This window comes from Herpailurus yagouaroundi, unplaced genomic scaffold (assembly GCF_014898765.1).
Source record: "Herpailurus yagouaroundi ecotype Mexico unplaced genomic scaffold, PumYag 393, whole genome shotgun sequence".
NCBI classification, from domain to species: Eukaryota; Metazoa; Chordata; class Mammalia; order Carnivora; family Felidae; genus Herpailurus; species Herpailurus yagouaroundi.
Window position 1 is genome coordinate 80,915 of NW_024412610.1, and position 24,238 is coordinate 105,152.

At 53.2% G+C, this 24,238-nt stretch overlaps 1 protein-coding gene across 1 annotated transcript in view; it reads left to right on the forward strand.

The window, feature by feature from the left end:
- TNXB (tenascin XB) overlaps positions 1 to 24,238 on the forward strand; it is a 35,924-nt gene that overhangs the window by 3,504 nt on the left and 8,182 nt on the right. The window contains 11 exon segments of the mRNA XM_040463361.1: positions 6,641 to 7,051; positions 7,415 to 9,253; positions 9,732 to 9,847; positions 14,391 to 14,547; positions 14,730 to 14,993; positions 15,841 to 16,590; positions 17,760 to 18,128; positions 19,201 to 19,485; positions 21,264 to 21,554; positions 21,909 to 22,214; positions 24,129 to 24,237. Coding sequence (XP_040319295.1) covers positions 6,652 to 7,051; positions 7,415 to 9,253; positions 9,732 to 9,847; positions 14,391 to 14,547; positions 14,730 to 14,993; positions 15,841 to 16,590; positions 17,760 to 18,128; positions 19,201 to 19,485; positions 21,264 to 21,554; positions 21,909 to 22,214; positions 24,129 to 24,237 — 4,886 coding nt within the window. The 5' untranslated portion in view covers positions 6,641 to 6,651.

The following is a 24,238-nucleotide window of genomic DNA, read 5'->3' on the forward strand; positions in this document are numbered from 1 at the left end:
AAACTGAACTTTTCACTCACTCATATGGTCAATATTTATCGAGCACCTAATACGTCTAGATGCAAGGATACAACAGCCAAGAAAAAAATCAGGGCCATGCCTGCCCTCATGGACCTTATAATCTAGTAGGTAAGATTGAGTGTAGACAAAAAAGTATTAAAATAATCCCACCAATAAATATATGATTATAAATTGTTATACATGGTACAAATGGGAGTTACATGGTGCTTTGATGTGAGGGGGAACCTGACCTGGGCAGGAAAGGTTCCCTGAGGAAGCAACATGAAGTTGAGACATAAGGGATAAGGAGGCCACGAGGGAAGGGAAGAGGGTTTCACATATACAAAAGTCTGGGAAGAGGGTGAGGGATGTAAGGTCAGTGGGACTGGAATGGAGAGAGGGAGGGAAGTGTTATGGGTGATGAGGTGGGAGAGGTCAACAGGGGCCAGATGAGGCAGGGCTGTTTGTCAGCCTTTGAAAGGAATTCAGAAGAGAGACACTGGAGAGTTTTTAGGGGGAGTGGGACATCCTAGTTGTCTTTGTGAGATTGTATGGGGTGACAGGGGAGCAGAGGGACCAGCTAGGAGGCGAATACAGTTGTCAAGCAAAGGGCAGGTGATGGCTTGAATTCTAACAATGTCAAGAGGGAGAGAAGTGAGCAAATTAAAAAGATGTTAATGAGAGGGACACCTGGGTGGCACAGTCAGTTGAGTATCTGACTCTTGATTTTGGCTGAGGTCATGATCTCACCATTCGTTCATGAGTTTGAGCCCTGCATCGGGCTCTGAACTGACAGTGTGGAACCTGCTTTAGGTTCTCTCTCTTTCTCGCTCTCTCCCTCCCCAGCTCTCTCTCTCTGTCTCTCTCTCAAAATAAACAAATAAGCATTAAAAAAAAAAACAAAGGGCAAATATGTCAAAATATGGTGGTGTTGATGGGGGTTAGGTTTCTAGTTGTAAAGCTGGATGGAAGGTGGCACCGTGAGCTGTAGTGGAGAACACAGTGGAGAAGGGATGGGGCACAGGAAGGGTGACCATAGTTCAGTTTTGGACATGTTGAATATGAGGTGCTCAAGAAGCGATACCAAGCAAGTAGGCAATTAGATATATTACTTGGAGTTAAGAGGAGAGGACTGGGCTAATTTATAAATTGGGGTATAATTTGGAAATTAAAATCATGAGTCTGGGTGAAAGTACTGGGTGAGTGACTAGAGAAGTAGATCTCCACTCTGGTTGCACATTACAATCATCTGGGGAGCTTTTAAAAAATACTGAATAGGGGCACCTGGGTGGCTCAGTCGGTTGAGTGTCTGACTTCGGCTGAGCTCATGATCCCGTGGTTTGTGGGTTTGAGTCCCGCATTGGGCTCTGTGCTGACAGCTCGGAGACTGGACTCTACTTTGGGTTCTCTCTCTCTCTCTCTCTCTCTCTCTCTCTCTCTCTGCCCCATCCCCTGTTTGCACTATGTCTCTCTTTTTCAAAACTAAACATTTTAAAAAAATTTACTGAGTAAAATCAGTGTTTCAGTTACTCCAGGCACATTTCAAGTATTCAAGAGCCATATAGCTCTCCTGGCTACCATATTAACAGCACAGAAACAGAATGTTTTAAAATGGAAGATGTGGTGAACTATGTCCAGTGATTTTTAAGACAGGTCAAGTAAGATGAAGACAAATGTTTCTTAGATTCTGTGACATTGAAATCTTTGGGAGATCTTAGGGAGGGCTGTTTGATAGGTTGAAAGGAGGTGGGGAAGCCAGAGGGGAGTGCAGAGGGGAGTGCAAATTCATGGGATTTGGAGAAATGGAAACAGCAAGTACAGGTAAATCTTTTTTCTTTAATTTTAATTTAATTTTTTATTTTTTTAAAATCTACATCCAAATTAGTTAGCATATAGTGCGACAATGATTTCAGGAGTAGATTCCTTAGTGCCCCTTACCCATTTAGCCCGTCCCCCTTCCCACAACCCCTCCAGTAACCCTCAGTTTGTTCTCCATATTTATGAGTCTCTTCTGTTTTGTCCCCCTCCCTGTTTTTATATTATTTTTGTTTCCCTTCCCTTCCGTTCATCTGTTTTGTCTCTTAAAGTCCTCATATGAGTGAAGTCATATGATTTTTGTCTTTCTCTGACTAATTTCACTTAGCATAATACCTTTCAGTTCCATCCACGTAGTTGCAAATGGCAAGATTTCATTCTTTTTGATTGCTGAGTAATACTCCATTGTATGTATATATATACCACATCTTCTTTATCCCTTCATCCATCGATGGACATTTGGGCTCTTTCCATACTTTGGCTACTGTTGATACTGCTGCTATAAACATGGGGGTGCATGTGTCCCTTTGAAACAGCACACCTGTATCCCTTGGATAAATGCCTAGTAGTGCAATTGCTGGGCCGTAGGGTAGTTCTATTTTTTGCTTTTTGAGGAACCTCCAAACTGTTTTCCAGAGTGGTTGCACCAGCTTGCATTTCCAGTACAGGTAAATCTTTTGACAACTGAGGCCATGAAGTTGGGGAGCGAAATATGTGCTGCCTGGAAAAAGTATGAGATTGAGGGAGATGAGATTGTTGTTGTTGTTGTTGTTGTTGTTGTTGTTGTTGCTTTAAGACATAACTTTCAGGGTCTCTTGGGTGGCTCAGTCAGTTGAATGTCTGGCTCTTAATTTCTGCTCATGTCATTATCTCATGGCCATAAGTTCAAGCCCCATGTCAGTTCCACTCTGGGTGTGGAGCCAGTTTAGGATTCTCTCTCCCTCTGCCCTTCTCCCACTCATTCTCTTTCTCTCTCTCTCTCTCAAAAAAAAAAAAAAAAAGATGTACCTTTCATATTGTGAAATGCACAAATCTAAAGTGTATAGCTCAATTAATCTTTGAATATGTATACATCCGTTTAACCACCACCCAGATCAAAGTACAAAATATTTTCAGTAATCCTATCCTGTCTTCTAGTAAAGATTAACTCTGTCTGTTTTGGAACCTCATGTAAACAACATCATTTACAATGTTCTCTTTTTATGTCTGGTTTCTTCTGCTAGCATTATGTGTGTGAAATTGTTTATGTTGTTACATGTAGCAGGAGGGTGTTTTCATCACTGTATAATAGTCCATTGTATGATTGTGCCACAATTTGTTTATCCATTGTACTATTTTTTTTTTAATTTTTTTTCAACGTTTATTTATTTTTGGGACAGAGAGAGACAGAGCATGAACGGGGGAGGGGCAGAGAGAGAGGGAGACACAGAATCCGAAACAGGCTCCAGGCTCCGAGCCGTCAGCACAGAGCCTGACGAGGGGCTCGAACTCACGGACCGCGAGATCGTGACCTCGCTGAAGTCGGACGCTTAACCGACTGCACCACCCAGGCGCCCCTATCCATTGTACTATTAATGGACACTTAAGTTGTTTCACTTGGCTAATATGAAAAAACTTCATGAACGTTCTTGTACATGTCTTTTGGAGGATACATGCAGTCATTTCTGTTGGATATTTACCGAAGTGGAATTGCTGGGTTATAGGCTATATGTCTTAGCAAATATTGCCTAACAGTTTTCCAAAGTGGTTGCACTAATTTTTGCTCCTGCTGGCAATAGATGAGAGTTCCATTTGCTTTACATTCTTGCCAATATCAAGCAACAACAAGCCCTTTAATTTAGCCATTCTGACGGCAAAATAATGGCAGCTCATTGTGGTTTTAATTTGCATTTCCCTGTTTGCTAGTTTTGTTATGTACATATATATGTTTATTTTCCATATGTTTATTGGCCCTTTGGATATATTCCTTTCTAGAGTATCTATTTAAGGCTTTTGTCAATTTGAAAGACTGGGTTGCCTGTCTTTTTGTTTGTTATTTTTTGTTTTGCAGATTTTTTTTGTATCTCAGATTTTAATCATCTCTCTCACTCTCGATCAATATCCATCTCTACCTCTCTCCCTCCCTCGCTACCTCTCCACATTTCTCATGTATTTTATTTCAGTCTATGGCTTGTGTTCTTATTCTCTAAATGGTGTCCCTGGATGGCCAGAAGTGATCAACTTCATGAGTCCTAATGTATCTGTCTCTTTTTTATGGTTAGGTTTTGTGTGAAATCTTTTATGGTTATATCTTGTGTGGTCAGATTTTAAAAAATCTTTGCTTGTCAAAAATTTTCTCCTATTTTTCTTCTATATGATACTGTTCTGAAAGGTATTGCTTTACCTTGCATAATTAGGTCCCTGAGATTCACTTCAAATTAATTTCTGTTGGTGGACATAAGGTAGAGACAGATTTTTTTCCAGTTGGATCTTTTCTCATTTATCAGAAAGAGCATCTGTTTTTAATCACAGTGTCACCTTTGTCAGGTGACCGACCACATGCATGTGGGTCTGTATCTGGACACTATTCTGTTCTATCCTTCCTTGCACATTTCTAATTGCAAGGTTTTTGGTAATGTATGAATTGAGGAAGAAGGATTCTTTTATTTTTATTTTTTTACATGAAATTTATTGTCAGATTGGTTTCCATACAACACCCGGTGCTCATCCCAAAATGTGCCCTCCTCAATACCCATCACCCACCCTCTCCTCCCTCCCACCCCCCATCAACCCTCAGTTTATTCTCAGTTTTTAAGAGTCTCTTATGGTTTGCCTCCCTCCCTCTCTAACTTTTTTTTCTTCCCCTCCCCCATGGTCTTCTGTTAAGTTTCTCAGGATCCACAGAAGAGTGAAAACATATGGTATCTGTCTTTCTCTGTATGACTTATTTCACTTAGCATAACACTCTCCAGTTCCATCCATGTTGCTACAAAAGGCCATATTTCATTCTTTCTCATTGCCACGTAGTACTCCATTGTGTATATAAACCACAATTTCTTTATCCATTCATCAGTTGATGGACACTTAGGCTCTTTCCATAATTTGGGTATCGTTGAAAGTGCTGCTATAAACATTGGGGTACAAGTGCCCCTATGCATCAGCACTCCTGTATCCCTTGGGTAAATTCCTAGCAGTGCTATTCCTGGGTCATAGGGTAGTTCTATTTTTAATTTTTTGAGGAACCTCCACACTGTTTTCCAGAGTGGCTGCACCCGTTTGCATTCCCACCAACAGTGCAAGAGGGTTCCCGTTTCTCCACATCCTCGCCAGCATCTCCTGATTTGTTCATTTTAGCCACTCTGACTGGTGTGAGGTGGTATCTGAGTGTGGTTTTGATTTGTATTTCCCTGATGAGGAGCGACGTTGAGCATCTTTTCATGTGCCTGTTGGCCATCTGGATGTCTTCTTTAGAGAAGTGTCTACTCATGTTTTCTGCCCATTTCTTCACTGGATTATTTGTTTTTCGGGTGTGGAGTTTGGTGAGTTCTTTATAGATTTTGGATACTAGCCCTTTGTCCGATATGTCATTTGCAAATATCTTTTCCCATTCCGTCGGTTGCCTTTTAGTTTTGTTGATTGTTTCCTTTGCAGTGCAGAAGCTTTTTATCTTCATGAGGTCCCAATCGTTCATTTTTGCTGTTAATTCCCTTGCCTTTGGAGATGTGTCAAGTAAGAAATTGCTGCGGCTGAGGTCAGAGAGGTTTTTCCTGCTTTCTCCACTAGGATTTTGATGGTTTCCTGTCTCACATTCAGGTAGAAGGATTCTTTTAAACAATGGGAGATATTTGAGCTCCTGTGAAAGTTAAATTTTTTTTAAATATTCATTTATTTTTGAGACAGAGAGAGAGGGAAAGAGAGAGACTGAACGTGAGGGGGGGTGGAGGGAGAGAGAGAGAGACACAGAATCCGAAGCAGGCTCCAGACTCCGAGCTGTCAGAACAAAGGCCGATGCAGGGCTTGAACCCACAAACTGTGAGATCATGACCCGATCTGAAGTCACCCAACCAACTAAGCCACCCAGGCGCCCCAAGCTCCTATGAAAATTGATGGGAAGGATTTAGTGGAGAGTGAGGGATTGAATAAAAGGGAGAGAGAGGGTAATCTTCACCTAAGAAGACAGTGGACGCTGAGAGCCAGATGCTTGTGGAAGGATTGGCCTCACATACTTATCTGCTGATCTGTTCTACATAAATGTGTTGAGTAGCCCCTGGGTGTCAGGCACAGGTGTACAGCAGTGCCAGGACAGACGAGGTCCCTGTTCTGATGGAGTTCCCACTTCAGTGATGGGAGAAAGATAACAGGCAAGTACCTAAATGAACGGGTGATTCAGGCAGCAGTAAATGCCATGAAGAACATAGGCAGGATACTGTGATAGAGAGTAATGGAAAACATTCCTACTGGGCTGCAGGGAAGGTCTCTGGGATCAAAGACATGTGAGTTAAGATTTGAGCAAGAAGGAGCCAGTCTTGAAGAGCATCCCAGACGCAGAGAACGTACAGCTAAAAGGTCCTTGGGCTAATGTAAGCTTGTAGTATCTGTGGCACAAACAAAAGACCAGTGTGGATGGAACTGTAAAAAAAAAAAAAAAAAAAAAAAAAAAAAAAAGGATGCCCTCTGCCCAAGGAGGGTATCCCTTAGGTTGGGTTGAATGTGGAGTTTTACATGCATGTGAGTTGGGTAGATTGGTTGTGGGTGGTGGGACTGTGGATGTGTATATTGAGGGAGGTGGGGAGCCATCTTTTCTCCTTCTCTGAGAACTGCTCACATGTGTCCTCCCTCCCCACAGCCTCCTGAGTGATGCCAGCCCAATGGTTCCTAATCTCCAGACTGGCCTTCCTGGTACTGCTGGGCACAGTCAGAGCAGGCCCTTTCTCTCCACGGTCCAATGTGACACTCCCAGCCCCACGCCCCCCTCCCCAGCCAGGAGGCCGCACAGTGGAGCCAATAGGGGGAAGCCCCTCTTCTCGGCTTTATGAGCACAATGTGGAAGGAGGGGAGAAGCAGGTGGTGTTTACCCACCGCATCAACCTGCCCCCTTCATCTGGCTGTGGTTGTCCCCCGGGCACGGAGCCCCCAGTCCCTGCTTCAGAGGTGCAGGCCCTGAAGGTCCGGTTAGAGATCCTGGAGGAGCTGGTGAAAGGCCTCAAGGAACAGTGCACTGGGACATGTTGTCCTGCCGCTGCCCAGGCTGGCACAGGTGAGCAGATGATCATGCGAGGGGGCACAAAAAAAGAGGAAGGTGGGCAAGTGGGGCATCACTAGTCCCTAAAGGACCTTGGTATGAATTAGAAAAAGGCATCCCATCTTCCCCCTTGGGGGTGATGAGTGCAGCTCGGGGCACAAGTCGGAGAGAGCAGCGACCAGGCTTGATGTCAGCACCTCCCTCTCCTGTCCCCAAGCATATGCTGGGGCCTCCAGAAGCCACATATATTGACTAGCAGTACCTGGACACAAAGATGACCTTATGAAACGAGCCTGGCCCTCCTGGCCAGGGGAGCACTGCATGGGCTCTATCTCTCTCCCCAGAGAGACTGAGGCCTGCCTCTCCCTCTTCCTCCAGGCCAGACAGACGTTCGTAGCCTCTGCAGTCTCCATGGCGTGTTTGACCTGAGCCGCTGTGCCTGCTCCTGTGAACCAGGCTGGGGTGGGCCCACCTGTTCAGACCCTACAGGCGCTGGGGTGCCCCCATCCTCCCCACCCTCAGGCTCCGGGTCCTGCCCAGATGACTGCAACGATCAGGGTCGCTGTGTCCGCGGGCGCTGCGTGTGTTTCCCTGGCTACAGCGGCCCCAGCTGCGGCTGGCCCTCCTGTCCCGGGGACTGCAACGGCCGCGGGCGCTGCGTGCAGGGCGTGTGCGTGTGCCGGGCTGGCTTCTCTGGCGACGACTGCAGCCTGCGCTCGTGCCCCCGGGGCTGCAGCCAGAGGGGGCGCTGCGAGGACGGGCGCTGCGTGTGCGACCCCGGCTACACTGGCGACGACTGTGGGAAGAGGAGCTGCCCTAGAGGTTGCAGCCAGAGGGGGCGCTGCGAGAACGGACGCTGCGTGTGCGACCACGGCTACACCGGCGAGGACTGTGCGGTGAGGAGCTGCCCCCGGGGCTGCAGTCAGAGGGGCCGCTGCGAGGACGGGCGCTGCGTGTGCGACCCCGGCTACACCGGCGACGACTGCGGCTCGCGGAGCTGCCCGTGGGACTGCGGCGAGGGCGGGCGCTGCGTGGACGGCCGCTGTGTGTGCTGGCCTGGGTACGCGGGCGAGGACTGCGGCACCCGGACGTGCCCGCGAGACTGCCGGGGCCGCGGGCGCTGCGAGGACGGCGAATGCATCTGCGACGTAGGCTACAGCGGGGACGATTGCGGAGTGCGCAGCTGCCCGGGCGACTGCAACCAAAGGGGCCGCTGCGAGGACGGCCGCTGCGTGTGCTGGCCGGGGTACACGGGGCCTGACTGTGGCTCACGCGCCTGCCCCCGCGACTGTCGGGGCCGCGGGCGCTGCGAGAACGGCGTGTGCGTGTGCAACGCGGGCTACAGCGGCGAGGACTGCGGGGTGCGCAGCTGTCCCGGGGACTGTCGCGGCCGGGGCCGTTGCGAGAGTGGCCGCTGCGTGTGTTGGCCCGGGTATACAGGTCGAGACTGCGGCACGCGCGCCTGCCCCGGCGACTGTCGTGGGCGCGGCCGCTGCGTGGACGGCCGCTGCGTGTGCAACCCGGGCTTCGCGGGCGAGGACTGCGGGAGCCGTCGGTGCCCTGGGGACTGCCGCGGTCGCGGCCGCTGTGAGGACGGCGTGTGCGTGTGCAACGCGGGCTACGAGGGAGAGGACTGTGGCGTGCGCAGCTGCCCAGGAGGTTGCCACGGTCGCGGCCAGTGCCTGGACGGGCGCTGCGTGTGCGACGATGGCTACTCAGGCGAGGACTGCAGCGTAAGGCGGTGCCCGCGCGACTGCAGCCAGCACGGCCTGTGCCAGGACGGTGTGTGCACCTGTTGGGAGGGCTACGCGGGCGAGGACTGTGGCCTTCGTACCTGCCCCTCCAACTGCCACCAGCGCGGCCGCTGTGAGGACGGGCGCTGCGTGTGCGACTCGGGCTACACTGGGCCCTCCTGTGCCACCCGCACCTGCCCGGCAGACTGCCGCGGCCGTGGGCGCTGTGTGCAGGGAGCGTGCGTGTGCCACGTGGGCTATAGCGGCGAGGACTGTGGGCAGGAGGAGCCTCCCGCCAGCGCCTGCCCTGGGGGCTGTGGGCCCCGGGAACTGTGCCGTGCGGGCCAGTGTGTATGCGTCGAGGGCTTCCGAGGACCGGACTGCGCCATTCAGACGTGCCCCGGGGACTGCCGCGGCAGGGGAGAGTGTCGTGAGGGCAGCTGCGTCTGTCAAGACGGCTATGCAGGGGAGGACTGCGGGGAAGGTGAGCAGGAAGCCTTCCCCAATAGGATGGGTCAGGAACTGGGATCCAGAGCCCGTGGGAAGACCTGAGCCTGAGGCCTAGGAACCCAGGGACTGGAGAAAGTGTGAAGGAAGTCAGTTATTGGGGTTTGGGGTGGGGGGCAGTCATAGAAGACAGAGAGCCAGTGTCCACCAGGAGCAGCAGAACCATGGGGGCAGGGGGGTCCTGCAGGCAGGACCTGCTTTCAAATCTCTAATGGGCAGGTTGGAGCGCCTTTAGTTGCTTTTAGAGAGATTCTGTGTTCCCGGAGATTGGGGGGGGGAGGTGAAGGAGACCCCAGGGCCTGTTGAGGCCTCTGCCAGCTTTGCCCCACCTCCAGAGAGGAGCAGGAACTGGGATCCATCTTTTGGTGTGACCCTGAGTAGGGGCGGGTGTAGGGGTAGGGGGTGAGGGGCTGCCTTAGGCTAACCACCTTCCCGTATCTCATTCTCCTGGGCAGAGGTGCCAGCCATCGAGGGCATGAGGATGCACCTCTTGGAGGAGACGACGGTTCGGACAGAGTGGACCCGGGCTCCTGGCACTGTGGATGCCTATGAAATTCAGTTCATTCCCACGGTGAGAGCCCAGCTGCAGGAGGAGGTTGAGTGGGCAGGCCTCGGGGGAGGGAGTTCTCACCTCAAGCAGGAAGTTCTAGGTAGGCAGGTGGCTAGGTTCCTGAAGCTCCTATGGAAGGCCTTCTCGTCCTACCCCACACTGGGTCCAGAAGGCCTCTGCAGCATCAGTTCACTGCTGCTGGAATACCTCTGGTGACAGTGAGCTCACTACTTCCAGAGGCTGTCCAGTCCGTTGTTGGTCATCACTGGTAGTTCTTTCTGTTGTTGCTGAATCTAAATCTGCCCCATTCTGACATCCATCCATTGGCCCTAGTTGGGCCTCCAGCAGCATCAGAATGTTGCCATTGCTTTCCCCACGTCCTCTACCACAGGCTTTCAGGTATTTGGAAACATCAGTGATCACCACACTCTTCCTTCTCTCCAGGCCAGACCCACTGGTCCCTTCACCCCTTTTCCCTAAGGCTTTGTTTCCCGAATCCCACAATTCCTGGGTTCCCTCCTCTAGTGCCTCGTACTTTTTGCATTTGCCCCCAAAATGTGGGGGCAAGGAGGAGTCCAGTAGTTCTCCTGGCTAACTCTGGAGACACGGGCACTTTTTTTCCGAGTCGGTGTGTATTAACTTGTGGTCACAAAAACTGTCAGCTGTTTTCAATCAAAACTGTTTTTAAGTAACTTTTATTATAAAGGTCATGTAGGCTCAGTGTAGAAACTTTAGAAAATGTAAATAAACATGGAAACAAGGAAAGAAGAAAAGAAAAAAAAGGATAAAAAGATGACATTCAACCATATACACTTTCTCAGCCTAAATATAGGCCTCTGCATGCGGCTCTGTTCAGTGTTATCTTTTCTGCTTTGGGCCAAGCTGTCTAGGCTGTTGCAATAATTTGAGTCTGTGAACTGCTTCTCCCGCCTCCGTGTCATCAGTGCACTGCAAAGCATTCTTTCTCTGTCTCCTTCCAACTCGCTCTTAAAATATTTGGGGGCACCCTAAGGTCAAAGCCTCATGGCCTCTCATTAGAGACCTCCTTTTATGCAGATTGGGCTTTTATGATACGTTTGGCCTCCCAGCTCCAAATCATTTGACATCTCTACTGTCTAGTTCATGTTTTCCTGCATCTTCCCACAAATGCCATGGGTGAGTAGGCCATTTATCCTAATCTCTGCCTGGCCAGAACTCTGGAAGAATGAAAAACTCCCAGGGCCTAAACCCTAGGAAGGGTCAAGGACAGAAGGGACAGTTCAGAGGTGCTGGCTGTCAACCCCACCCTAATTGACCTGATCATTCTTTTTTTTTTTTTTTTTTTTTTTTTTGGCAAGGGAGGGGGAGAGGCTGTTCATTCTAAGTCCTTTTGTTATAGCCACAAGACCAGACCCCTGCCATGCTCTGTCTCTCCTTACTGTCTGGTAGAAAGAGAGGCAGAAATCCCAGCTTTGCAGTGCAACCAGTACAGCTTAGATTTTTTTCTTCTGTGAAGTGTTTTGGTTGTTGTTGTTTGTTATAAAAATAATATAATCACAAGACAAGAATTTGGCAACTAGAGGAAAAAGCAAATAATTCTTGGCTGCTTCACACTAAAACAAGCACTGTTAACATTTTTAAGTGTTGCTCCCACTCTCTTCTGTGTGCATATTATTTACATAGCTCTGATCTTGAGAGGATAGGACTTTTAAAAGGAACAACTTTCTTAAGCAACTGCAGGGAAAGAAGAATTAAACACTTGAGATAGAAGGGACTTGCAGGAAAGCTTTGTCCTCTGCTCTTAGTAAATACAAACCCATCCTCGGGTGTTTTCAAGAAGTGTTTCCAAGAAGTTTCCCAGCCAAAGCTCTAGGCTTCCTCCCTCACCATGGGGCCAGGTGAGGTCGAGCTGGCCTGGGTCCAGCTCAACTCATCTCTGGGTATGAACCTCTGTCACATTCTGGGTTCCCTTTGAGCCCGGGTGTGGAAAATGCTCCTGTAAAGTTGGTCCCCGACACCTCTCTTGGACTCCACGTTAGCCTGTGCTACTGGCCTTCAGACTGCTTTCTAAGCTTTCTGTGGCTGGCCTCTGGAATCCTGCCTCTTGCCTTGGCCAGCGCTCTCTGCCCATTTCTGTTGGCACAGAGTATTGGTAGCTAGCTGTCCTCGGGCACTGCTATCTTCTTAGAAGCCTATCTCTACCTTATCCACTCCCTTTTCCAGAAGCACTCCATCGCAAAGCCCAGCCTCTGCTGTTGCTGGCAAAGGGACACACCTAGTCACTGGAATGGTTTTCAGAACGTGGAAGAAGAAACATTTCTCCTTCTCCTTCTCCATGCATATGTGGCATTGCTACTCTGACTCAGTGGTTCTCAAGGCATATGCCCGGGACCTGAAGCATTAGCATCACCCAGGAGGGAGCTTGTTACACATGCCAACGGGCAGACTCCAGCTCCAGAGCTACTGAATTAGGAGCTCTGGGCCTGGAGCCCAGTAACCTGCACTGTAACAAGCCCTCCGGGGGATTCTGATACACCCCAAGCCTGAGGGAGGACCACTAACTCAAGGAATGTTGCTATTTTGCAAAAGCCTGGTTCCTCTCTGAATGTGAGAGGAAGCATGAAGAAACTCAGGAAGGTGAGCCCTTGAAGAGGAGGGCCCAGCATTCTTGATTTGGCTGTATTCTGCAGCCTAGAAACTGGACTACACCACGCTTTCTTTGGGACACAAGACCTCATGGCCTTAGAAAAGTTTGTGTTTGAGGTCTGGTCTGAAAGGTGGAAGATGGTGGGGGAAACTCCAGTGCCCAAGCAGGGTGGCACTCCCACCTGGAACCATGAAGTTGGTATCAGAAATAGGGTTAGAAACTCGCCAAGGACAGTGAAGCAGCAAGGGACGCCAGCATCTGGTAGAGCCTGTCTCAGACCAGGCAAATGAGAGAGGTCGATTAGACTGACAGTGGCACTTTCAGGGGACGATTCCCAAATTGATCTTAGCAGGGACTAAGAAGTGTCTAAAAGGTTCACGTAGGCAGTCTGAAGGGAGAAGGTGGTCTGAAGAACAAGATGGCTTGTCTTGCTGGAAGGACCAGACATCATCAGGGAGCACCCAAGGGCCATGTGTGTGTGTGTGTGTGTGTGTGTGTGTGTGTGTGTGTGTGTGTTGTTGGGTTGGGGGAATAAGGGGAGAAAGAAAGAGAAAGAGAAAGTTCTAGGAAGGATGAGGACTTCACGGGTCTTCAGGTGAAGCCCATCCAAAGGCCTCCTAGACTGGGGTATCCTAGGGCAGGGTGAGTAGGAGAGGAGCAGGGGTCCTGTGTGCCCGTAAAAATTTTCAACCAACAAAACTCTGACAAAGCTTTCTTTCATCCTCAACCCAGAAATCTCTACGTGGCCTCTCATCTGGTTTTGTACTTTGCTATTTACTGTGTTGGTTTCCCCACAATTTTCTTGGTTTAGGAGAGTACCTTTTGAAATTTCCAATCCTACTTGGCTGGATGGAGGTGTCCTCATCATGGCCAACATAGCTAAACAGAACAGAGCGTCCTTATTAGCTGTCCTAGCTAGACAGCCCAGTGAAATTCGGGGCAGTTAGACTGCTCACAGATGTCCATTCCTCCTGTTTCCCCAGTGGCTGGCACTCCAGGAGACCCTTCTGGAGCTGGTATATTTCCTGTGGGGTCACCACAGATAATCATAATACCTTATGTGTGCACTTGGAGCAGTGGTTCACTCACAGGCATGTATGCCACAGAGATTTGGGTAGAGATCTAATCAGCTTTAACATGAGCTGAGGACAGGGGACATGTCTTTCATCATGCCCAGCACAATGCCAGGTACAAAATTGGGAAACATTTGTAAAGAATTTAGAGCAGGTGGACTTTGTTTTTGAGTGGCCTCCAACCCTGCTCAGGAGACCAGAGAAGTGCCTAATGCGTCATGACAAGGGTCACACCCACATTACCCAGCCAGGGGCGGGTGTCTGTGGGGAGGCTGAGGCTAGGGCAAATGTTGGGCAAGATACTTAATCCTTTTGTACCTTGGTTTCTTCATCTGTCCAATGGGAATAACATGATCTACCTCATACGGTTCTTATGAGGATTAAGTGAGTTGATATACGCAAGTTGCCTTGAATAGCACCTGGTATGGGCTAAGCATTTTATATATTATTTTATTTTATTTTATTTTATTTTATTTTATTTTATTTTATTTTATTTTATTTCATTTCATTTCATTTTTTGAGAGAGAGAGAGAGAGAGAAAGGGTGCAAGTGAGCGAAGATTAGAGAGAAAAAGAGAGAGAGAAGCAGGGCTTGAGCTCACCCGACGCGGGGCTCCATCTCATGAACCTGAGATCATGACCTGAGCTGAAGTCAGATACTTAATGACTGAGCCACCAGGTGCCCTGGGACTAAGCATTTTAGATGTGTTTGCTGCTACCACCACGCTCCCCAGCTGCACAGGACCAAGTTCTACACAATTCCGTGTTGACAGCAACTGGAGTTTGGAGAAAGAAGAGATAAGGAAGATTGGGCAGCAGGGGTGAGACTATCAGCCTTAAACCACCTGGTGCTCTCTTTCTTGCAGACAGAGGGGGTGAGCCCCCCATTCACAGCACGAGTACCCAGCTCTGCCTCAGCCTATGACCAGAGAGGACTGGCTCCTGGCCAGGAGTACCAGGTCACTGTCCGTGCCCTTCGAGGGACTAACTGGGGCCCTCCTGCTTCCAAGACCATCACCACCAGTGAGAGCTGGGGCTGAGGGAAGGGTCCTGGTTGAAGATTTGGATTTGAGAGGGGTGGCTGGGAATCTGTCCCCCAGGAAAGCAGAAGGGAGGAACTGGATGGTGACAGAGCTCTTAGAGTGAAAGCTGGTGACTGAAGAACTAGACTCCCACCTGATCCCTCTTCTCTCTAACCTGGCTAGTGATTGACGGCCCCCAGGACCTCCGAGTGGTGGCTGTGACACCAACCACACTGGAGCTCAGCTGGCTGCGACCCCAGGCTGAAGTGGACCGATTCGTGGTGTCCTATGTCAGTGCCGGCAACCAGAGGGTGCGGCTGGAGGTACCCCCTGAGGCAGATGGAACACTGCTGACCGACCTGATGCCAGGCGTGGAATATGTAGTGACTGTCACTGCAGAGCGGGGCCGGGCAGTAAGCTACCCGGCTTCTGTCAGGGCCAACACAGGTATGCCTGGCCAGGGGTTAGGGAAGGACCCAGTTTCTTTGTGGAGCAGCCCCTTCCTTGGGAGCCCATATCTAGGGTTCACAGGCTCCTCTGAATGCACCTGGGCAGGGCAGGGGTAGTCACAAATCACCTGCTGGGGACTTGCTCTGTAACTGGGGCACGGGAAGACAAAGCCCTAGGGTGCTTGGAGGCCTGTTGTAGGAAGGCTGCAGGTTGGAGTAAGGGGGTGGGGGGGGAGGGGGGAGGAACCTGCCCCATGGAGAGAAGCAGTAAATAGAAGATGATGTCTGACTCACGCAGATGGGGTAGATTTTGCTTGAAATTTAGACGCAGGCCTGTGCTCACAGTCGGTGGTCAGACCTTGTAGGGACTGGAATTGGGCAGATCAGAGATCCGCATTCCTGTTGACTTTAGGATTGGGGCTGGGGGGAATTTGGTCTCAGAGCAGTAATTTTCCACTAATCCTCAAGGTCTCTTAACAGATGGATATTTAATTTCTTTTCCTGTGACAGAGGGACGCCCACCTCGCTGTAGCTCACATTCTCTCCTCCCACTCCCCTTTCTCTCCTTCAGACACAGGGCCCCACCTGCTGGCTTCTCTCTTCTTTCTAGGGCAGCAACAATGGCGGGCTTGGAGGGCGAGCGGGGAGGGGCTCCTGGGACACTGACTCCTTTCTCTGGTTCTCTTTCCAGGTGGGGCTGGGGCACGAGCAAGAGGCCTCTGGCTCCGGTTGGGGGCGGGGCGGGGGGGGGCGTGCGGGGCTGCCGTGGGGAGGAGCGCAGGGGAGGTGGGGAGGGGGGCTGCCACTGACCTGCTCTCCCCTTCCCCCTTTTTTGCCCCCGGCAGCACCCGGCCACTACAGTTACCCGGAGGTTCGCCCCCCAGCCCCGCCCCCCAAGCCCCGCCCCCGGCCTGCTCCGGCCCCGCGGCCCCCTCGGCCCTCACGTCCCGCTAGGCCCTCGCGGCCGGCGGAGGATGGGGAGGAGGAGCCTCGGCCTGGGCCTAGCCTGCCGCAGCCCCCCCGGCGGGCGTGGGGCAACCTGACCGCCGAGCTGGGCCGCTTCCGCGGCACCGTGCAAGACCTGGAGCGCCACCTGCGGGCTCATGGCTACCCACTGCGGGCCAACCAGACCTACGCGTCGGTGGCGCGCCACATCCACGAATACTTGCAGCGGCGTCGGGCGGCTGCCGCCCCCGTCGGCTCCCCGGCCCCCCCGCCCCGTCGCCCCCGCCCCACCGCCAGCCCCGACCCCGGCACCTGGAAGCGGGACTCCAACCAGGGCATCTACGGCCTCTCGCCCGAAGGCGTCGATCGGGTGGCTGCGCCCCGCCACCCCAAGCCCGAGGTCCTGGGCAGTTCCGCGGACGGCGCACTACTCGTATCCCTTGATGGGCTTCGCGGCCACTTCGAGCGCGTGGTGCTGCGCTGGCGGCCCCAGCCGCCGGCAGAGGGCCCCGGCGGGGAGCTGACCGTGCCGGGCACCACGCGCACCGTCAGCCTACCGGACCTCAGGCCCGGCACCACCTACCACGTGGAGGTCCACGGGGTGCGGGCAGGGCAGACCTCCAAGTCCTACGCCTTCATCACCACCACAGGTAGCATGGGCTGGGGCCGCGGGACCACCCATTCCCTGCCCAGCCTCACCTGCCTTTGGAGTCTGCATCCAAGAGTTCCTCCCACTGCCTCACTGCTCAGACTGCCAGCCCACCCCCCACCCACACACTCCTCGGCCTTCAAGCCCTTCCCGGTTCAGGCTCCAGGGGACGCCACAACAAAGCATGCCCCTCTGTGTTCCTAGAAGCCATCTCCACCCCGGGGCCCTCGGGCATACCGGGGGCCAGGGAGACCTGGTCTTTAAGGTTCCCCAGACACTTTGTCAGGATTGCCATCCTGGGCAAGGGAAGGGGCATTTAGGGGGATGGGAGGGTCTGCAAAAACTCACTGGAGCAGTTGGGGTCGGCACCGGAGTGAAACCAGCACTCCCCAACTCTGACTCACTGTAGTGAGGGTGGCAGAAGGCTGTGGTCAGCGGTTACTATTTTCCACAATTTGGCCTTGACCTCAAAGGGACACATGGGGACTGCGGCGTGGGGATGGCCTTGAAACCATCAGGCAGCTTGTGTCTGTGAGAGGTGAAACCACTGCTTCTTGAGCTGTCTTTCCAGACCTCCTGGCTCACTTCATGCTTGTCTCTTCCACAGGAACGATGCCGGGCTCAGGGGAGGGGTGCTCTCTGGCTGCCCTGGGGAGGGTTGTGGACCTGTTCTTCCCCCCTAGGGCCCAGATGCCACCTGAGCTGGATGTACCCCCCATACACACCCTCTTTTCCCTCTCTCCTCACTACCCACTCCCTACTTGCATCCGCCTTCCCTAACACCACATCTCCTCCTTTCTTCCAGGCTTCTCACTGCAGCACTAATGGAAGCCACGACCACCACCCAGTAGGGAAGGGGATGTACTTAGGGAAGGACATGGAAATCTGTGGGGCTGGGGGTCATAGGAGCCTTGTGAGGGGAGGGATGGCCAGATTTAGTTCTTTTATTTATTGCCTGCAGGTTTGTCTGTTTAAGAATGGGGTGGACAGGGGTGTTGGGAGGATGGGGCCGACCCTTGGAAGGATGAGGTGGTCCAGCGAGTGGACTCAGAAGCAGAAGAGGGAGGGTCTATAGGCTCTGAGAGGCTAGAAGGCAGAACCTGGGGGCTGGGATTTCCCTTCTTGCTCTCATTCTTGACTCTCTTGTGTTCTCTCCCTGCCCCTTCCCAGGGTCCTCTCCCTCAGGCCTCTTGGCGGCCACGGATGAGCCTCCTCCCTCAGGCCCTTCAACCACTCAAGGGGCCCGGGCCCCTGAACTACAGCAGCGCCCCCAGGAACTAGGAGAGTTGAGGGTGCTGGGCAAAGACAAGACAGGGCACCTCCGCGTCGCTTGGACTGCTCAGCCTGACACGTTTGCCCACTTCCAGCTGCGCCTCCGGGTGCCCGAGGGGCCAGGGGCACATGAGGAACTACTGCCAGGGGACGTCCGCCAGGCTCTGGTGCCCTCACCACCTCCCGGCGTCCCCTATGAGCTGTCGCTTCGTGGGGTCCCCCCGGAGGGCGAGTCCTCTGCCCCTCTTATCTACCAAGGCATTATGGGTATATCCTAAACTCTGTTCAGATTAGTGTCCTGAGGGCGGCGGAGGGGCTGGGCCATCGGGGCTTCTGAGGTGGGAGAGGATTGAAGGGCAGCGCTGGTGTTTGGGTTGGAGTGGTAAAAGCAAACAAGAAGAGAAAAGGTTGGAGTTGAGGGTTGAGAGGAAAGAGGAATGGAGGGGGTCTTAGAACAATGACAAGGTGGGGAGGGGAGGGGAATAGCAGATGGGAGGAAGGTCAGAGGGTACGACAGGGAGTCAAGGAGAGAGGCTGTAGGCTTCTGGCTCTCCACCTGCAGCTTTCTTTGCCTGTGTCCTCCCCAATTCCTGGTCACCCCTCTGTCCCTCCCACCCCATAGATCTCTGTGGGTAGGTGTGGGAAGGCCTCTAGCCCTGAGGATACTGACCCTTAGCCCCCTCTTCCCCTTCTCTTCCCCACAGCCCCCGCCATCCCTTCACTGGGATGGTAGCCCACCACCCTGGGAGCCTGGCCTGCAGTGGACAGTGCTCCATGGTCCCATCAGCCAGTTTCTCCCGGGGACGGAAGTTCTTTAGCGTGGGGGACTCCACAGCCAGCAGGGCATCAGAGATGGGTGAGGTTTGTGAAAACAGTGAGGGATAGGGCCTGGGCTTCCCGACTCTCGTGTTCCCTCCTGGTCCCTCTTTACGGGACTAGGGTAAGTCGCTCTCCCTGCCACTCCAGATCAAGCTCAGCACTAGGAGAGAGGGTGGTGAGGGAGAGAAAAGTCCAAGTGGGTGGAGGAGTCTTCAGCTGCTCCAAAACAGCAATGAGGAGGTTCTGACTCAGGAAGAACCAGGGGGGACCTGAAACTCCCTCAAAGGTCTTGGTATGGAGAGGGAGGGGCGGGGAGGCTAGCACAAGGGAAGGGCTAAAGTTCTCATTCCGGAGCAGAGATGGCTGGCTACTCACAGAGGGCTGAGGGTAGGAAAATGGAAGCTTTGCGGGAGGGAGCTGTCCAGGAAGGAGGGACCTAATGGGCTGAGGAAAGGGAAGGAGACCAGGGACAAGGCAGGGGTTGAATCCACCTGCTTTACTTTTGTTCCCCACATTCCAGACAGGGATGGGGCAAAGCCCTTGGCCCCGCCACATCTGGGCGAGCTGACAGTGACTGGCATGGCCTCCGACTCCCTGCTCCTGCAATGGACGGTCCCTGAGGGCGAGTTCGACTCCTTCGTGATCCAGTACAAGGACAGGGACGGGCCCCAGGTTGTCCCTGTGGAGGGGTCCCAGCGCTCGGCCCTCATCACCAACCTGGACCTTGGCCGCAAGTACAAATTTGTGCTATATGGGCTCCTGGGCAAGAAGAGGCATGGCCCCCTGGTGGCTGAAGCCAAGATCTGTGAGTGAGAGCCTTCACACACACTCCTATCTCTGCCCCTGTGCAAAGTCTTGAAGGAGGTCTTCCCAGTGCTTTGGGAACTCCAGGAAGGCTTCCTGGAGGCAGTGGTGCCTGAGGTGAATCCCGAAGGGAAAATAGTGGCAGGTCAGGCAGAGAGGTTGAGGAGGGCAGTGCAGACAGAGGGAGCCATGGAGAATGAGGTGGCAGTGAGTGTGGCCCTGTACAATGTTTCCTCTGGATGGAGAGCAGGGTACCTGGAGAGCTGAAGGGACTGGTCTTGTGTGTCTGACTGAGGAGCTTGGCACTCATTTGAGGGCCCCAGGGGGCCTCTGAAGGGTTTTAAGTGGGAGTGACATGATTTCATGCTTATCTTACAAATAACACTGAGGCCGCTGCAGAGAATAGCTGGAGAAGTGAGTTAAGAGCCAGCAGGAAATGGTGCTGGCCTGGCTGGAAGGGTGGCAGTGAGGCTGGGTGTGGGAGGTGAAGGATGATGAGGAGGCCCAAGAACTGCCATGTTCTAGATCAGACAGTTCCATTCCCTGAGGCAAGGGACAGCAGAGGTGAGGAACAGCACAGCGTGAGCATTTAACTGTCAAATGTGTTTAAGATGTTCTAAGTGCGTCACCACACTTACTGCCTACAGCAGCCCCATGAGACATGCCCATTTATGGATGAGGAGAGTCAAGGCACTGAGAGGGAGAGGGCACTCAAGCAGAAAGTGGTGGGCTGAGGGGTTATCTCTGCTGCCCTCACAGGTCTGGAGGGCAGAGAGAAGGCCTGAAGAGGGTGCTCGGGTGTCCTCAGTGCCAATGGGCAGGAGCCAGAGTGAGGTTGTAGGGGGAGAAGAGATGGGGCGGCTGGAACCCTGGAGATGGACAGCACTCAGGGCCTGAGCAGAGAAAGAGGAGTGTGCAAGGTAGCCCAAGGAGGTGATCTGGGGAGAGGGGCACGGCCAGAGAGAGTGGTGTCCTGGATGCCAAAATTAAGGGTGTGGCCAGACATGTCAGATTCCATAAGAGTGATTCAGGGCTACAGAGCGTCCGCAGGACTTAGCAATGGCGAGGCCACCACTGACCCCGGGGAGAGCTGCCAGTGGAAGGTGGAGCCGGATTGAAAGGGTGATGGAGGTGCGGACATGGCTACAACCAGTATAGACGTCTCTTTCTGGAATCTGGGCAAGGAAGAGAGAGCAAGCAGGGAGGGTGGAAGCTGGAGAGAGCTAGCAACTGAGAGGAGGAGCTCCTGTCAATGCTGAGGGCACAGTGGCAGGGAGTGAGGGGTTGGTGGTGCGGTGTGAGAAAGGAGGAAGTGGGGCCCAGAGCACAGGTGTGGAAGGCTCTCCCACAGTAAAACGCTCCAAAGATCGCACTTCCCTCTCTTGGAGGAGAGAGCACCTAGTAGTTAAGCCTGGAAGCAGTAGAGATTGTCCTGGAAGGCTTCCCTGGCTACGGAGACACAGAAAGGGATGGCGGGGCTCCCTTCTCTCTGAAGTCCGTCACTAGGCTGCGGATAGATTCAGGGCCGCACTAGTCCATAAGGTGCTTCTGTGCCATTTAGAAGAAGGCACCCCTTCTCTAGGTGAGCGTAGCCCCATGCCAGGGCACACAGCTTGGCAAGGAGAGGCTGGCTGAATTTCAGTCTCTTGGTCCTCCCTCAGCCATGCGCCTTTGTGCAGGGAACAGCCTGCACAGCCTCACCCAGCATCCCAATGTGGGAGATGGATCTCCCTTCTCCTTTGACCTGTGTTCCTCCTTTTTCTCTACCCCTCCTCCCAGTGCCTCAGAGTGATCCCAGCCCAGTGACTCCACCCCGCCTGGGAAAGCTGTGGGTGACAGATCCCACCCCAGATTCACTGCACCTCTCTTGGACTGTCCCTGAGGGCCAGTTTGACTCCTTCGTAGTCCAATACAGGGACAGGAACGGACAGCCCCAGCTGGTGCCCGTGGAAGGGCCTGAGCGCTCGGTCATTGTCTCCTCCCTGGACCCTGACCACAAGTACAGATTCACTCTGTTTGGGATTGCCAACAAGAAGCGGCACGGCCCCCTCACAGCTGATGGCACCACAGGTGAGGGGCAACTACCTAAGCTCCCCCGTGACCCCTCCCAGCCTTCCACACCCTTGCCCTCAGCCAGGAACCAGCTGGGGCCTCCCAGTGAGATGGCGGACTCTGAATCCTGGCCCCACTCCCAGGCTGAGGGATAGCCAGCCTCCCCTGTACTGCTGGGTCCCTTCCATCCCGTTCAGCTGTTCCCCGAGGCCCAGAGGATGTATCATACCCTGGCTCTGCCAGACTTCCCAGGAGTTCAGCACTCATGCTGATTGATTAGGGACCCACCCGCCAGGTATGACAACCCCTCCAAACCCCAAACACCAATCTGGGGCTGCCAGTATAGCCCTCAGTGGATCCTCTTATTTACAGCCTCAGAGAAGAGAGAGGAGCTCCTCCACCCAGAGTCCCCAGAGCGGCCCCTGCTGGGGGAACTGATGGTGACTCATGCGACCCCAGACTCCCTGCGCCTGTCCTGGACAGTGACCCAGGGCTCCTTCGACTCCTTCATGGTCCAGTACAAGGACGCGCAGGGGCAGTCCCAGGCAGTGCCCGTCAGGGGTGATGAGAATGAGGTCACCATTCCTGGCCTGGAGTCGCACCGGAAGTATAAGATGAACCTCTATGGGCTTCATGGCAGGCAGCGTGTGGGGCCTGTGTCTGTGGTGGCCGTCACAGGTGAGTCAGGGCCACACAGGCCTCCCTCCACTGCCAGCCCCCGGTCCTCTGGGCAGGACCTGGCCCCGGGACTCCTTCGTACTTCTCTCCACCTTCTCTTTCTGGGCTCCAGTTCTGCCAAGCCTCTACCCTGGACTTCCCCACATCCCAGGACTTCTCACCCAGCCAGCAGCCCCTGACCTTCTACTCAGCCCTGCTTCTCCATCTCCAAGAACCGGCCTCATTTTTCCCATTCCGAATGCCTGGAATCATCCCTCCGCCCCAGGCTGTCCTCCCCACAGATATCCTCAGCCACTGTGTTCCTTCCCCTATCATGGCCTGGCTTGGGGTGCTGTCATTTCTGAGCTTCTGTTGTGGGCTCCCTGCACCTTCCCGCCATTGCTTGCCCTGTTCAGAGCTGGCGGATCCAAGGGACAAGAGTCCCATGTTTCCCATGTTTCTGGCATGAAAAGGCCTCTTCCCAGGCCCCCACATCCCTGGTTCCCAGCCACCTTGGAGCAGGGCAAAGGGCTCCCTCTCAGTCCCCCTACTTGCCCTCATCTCCCACCTGTCCAGCCCCCCCGCCCGCCGCCCTGGGTCAGCACCATTTCTGTGGTTTTGTAGCATCATGGGTGGGAGCATGGGCTCTGGATCCAACTGCCTGGATTTTAATCCTAGCTCTACAGTTTATTCCCTATGGGACCTTGCACAAATTACTAAATCTCTCTGTACCTCAGCTTTCTCGTCTGTCAAATGAGGATAGTAACGGTCACTGCTGCTTCACACAGTCATTAGAATTAAATCAGTTAACGTACAAACATACATGCTTAGAACAGTGCCTGGCACATCGAAACCTATAAGAATGAGCTGCTAGGGGCATGCCTGGGTGGCTCAGTCAGTTAAACATCCGACTTTGGCTTGGGTCATCATCTCATGGTCTGTGGGTTCGAGCCCTGCGTCAGGCTCTGTGCTGACAGCTCAGAGCTTGCAGCCTGCTTCAGATTCTGTCTTCCCCTCTCTCTCTGCTCCTCCCCTGCTCTCTCTCTCTCTCTCTCTCTCTCTCTCAAAATAAATAAACATTTAAAAATTAAAAAAAAAAAAAGAATGAGCTGCTATTTCTCCCTGATTCTCTCCCTTCCCAGTCTCCTTTTTTGTCTCCTTTATCTCCCTAACTTCCCCATTGTTGCCTCCTCCCTCTTCAATCTCCTGTCCCCTGAGTAATACCCTGTGGACCAGGGAGTGGGTTACAGAAGCCAGTCTCCCATCTCCATGGAGCCTCAGCAGAGACCTAGTTGCCAGACAGTGGATAGGTACCCTCAGGGCTGTGATTCTAGACCCCGCCAGGGAAGAGCATGGCCCTCCCTAGCCTTCTACCCCGAATCTTTCTCCCACTCTTGTCTGAAGTAGAAGGAGGGACAGGACTGTCCAGGGAGGCCCTAGCCAAGGTATATTCTGTCTGGTGTCTTGGTAAGTGGGGTGGGGCAGCTGGAAAGCCCTAGGGAGGTGCTGGAGCTGAAAGGGAAGAAGGCAAATGTGAAGACGCCTTACTGCCCCCTCGATTTCAGCACTGTCAGAGGACATGGGAGAAAGTTCCCCAGAATTTCCTTTCTTCCCATCTCAGCTCTTTTCTCAGACTGCGGTCAGTGGGGGTGGGGGTGGGGGTGGGGGGGGGGGGCCCGGCGGCGCGCGCCCCCACCCCCCCCCCCCACCCCCACCCCCACAGAATCCACCAGTACAATTCCTGCCAGCAGTACCTATAGGGTTCAGGGGCCTGTCTCAACTCTCTCCAATGAGTTACTGAATGGCTGATACAAATGCTACCCGAACCCCAAAGCCTATGGCTTGAGGACTTTATTTGCTGGATATACTTGATTGTCATAATTCGCCAACAAAGCAAGTTAGGCTGTAAGTCTGTATCCTCATCTCTTCTCTCAGCCCCCCAGGAGGTTGTGGAGGAGACACCCAGCCCCACCGAGGTGGAGGAGACCCCCAGCCCCGCAGAGCCCAGCACGGAGGCCCCAGAGTCCCCCGAGGAGCCCCTGCTG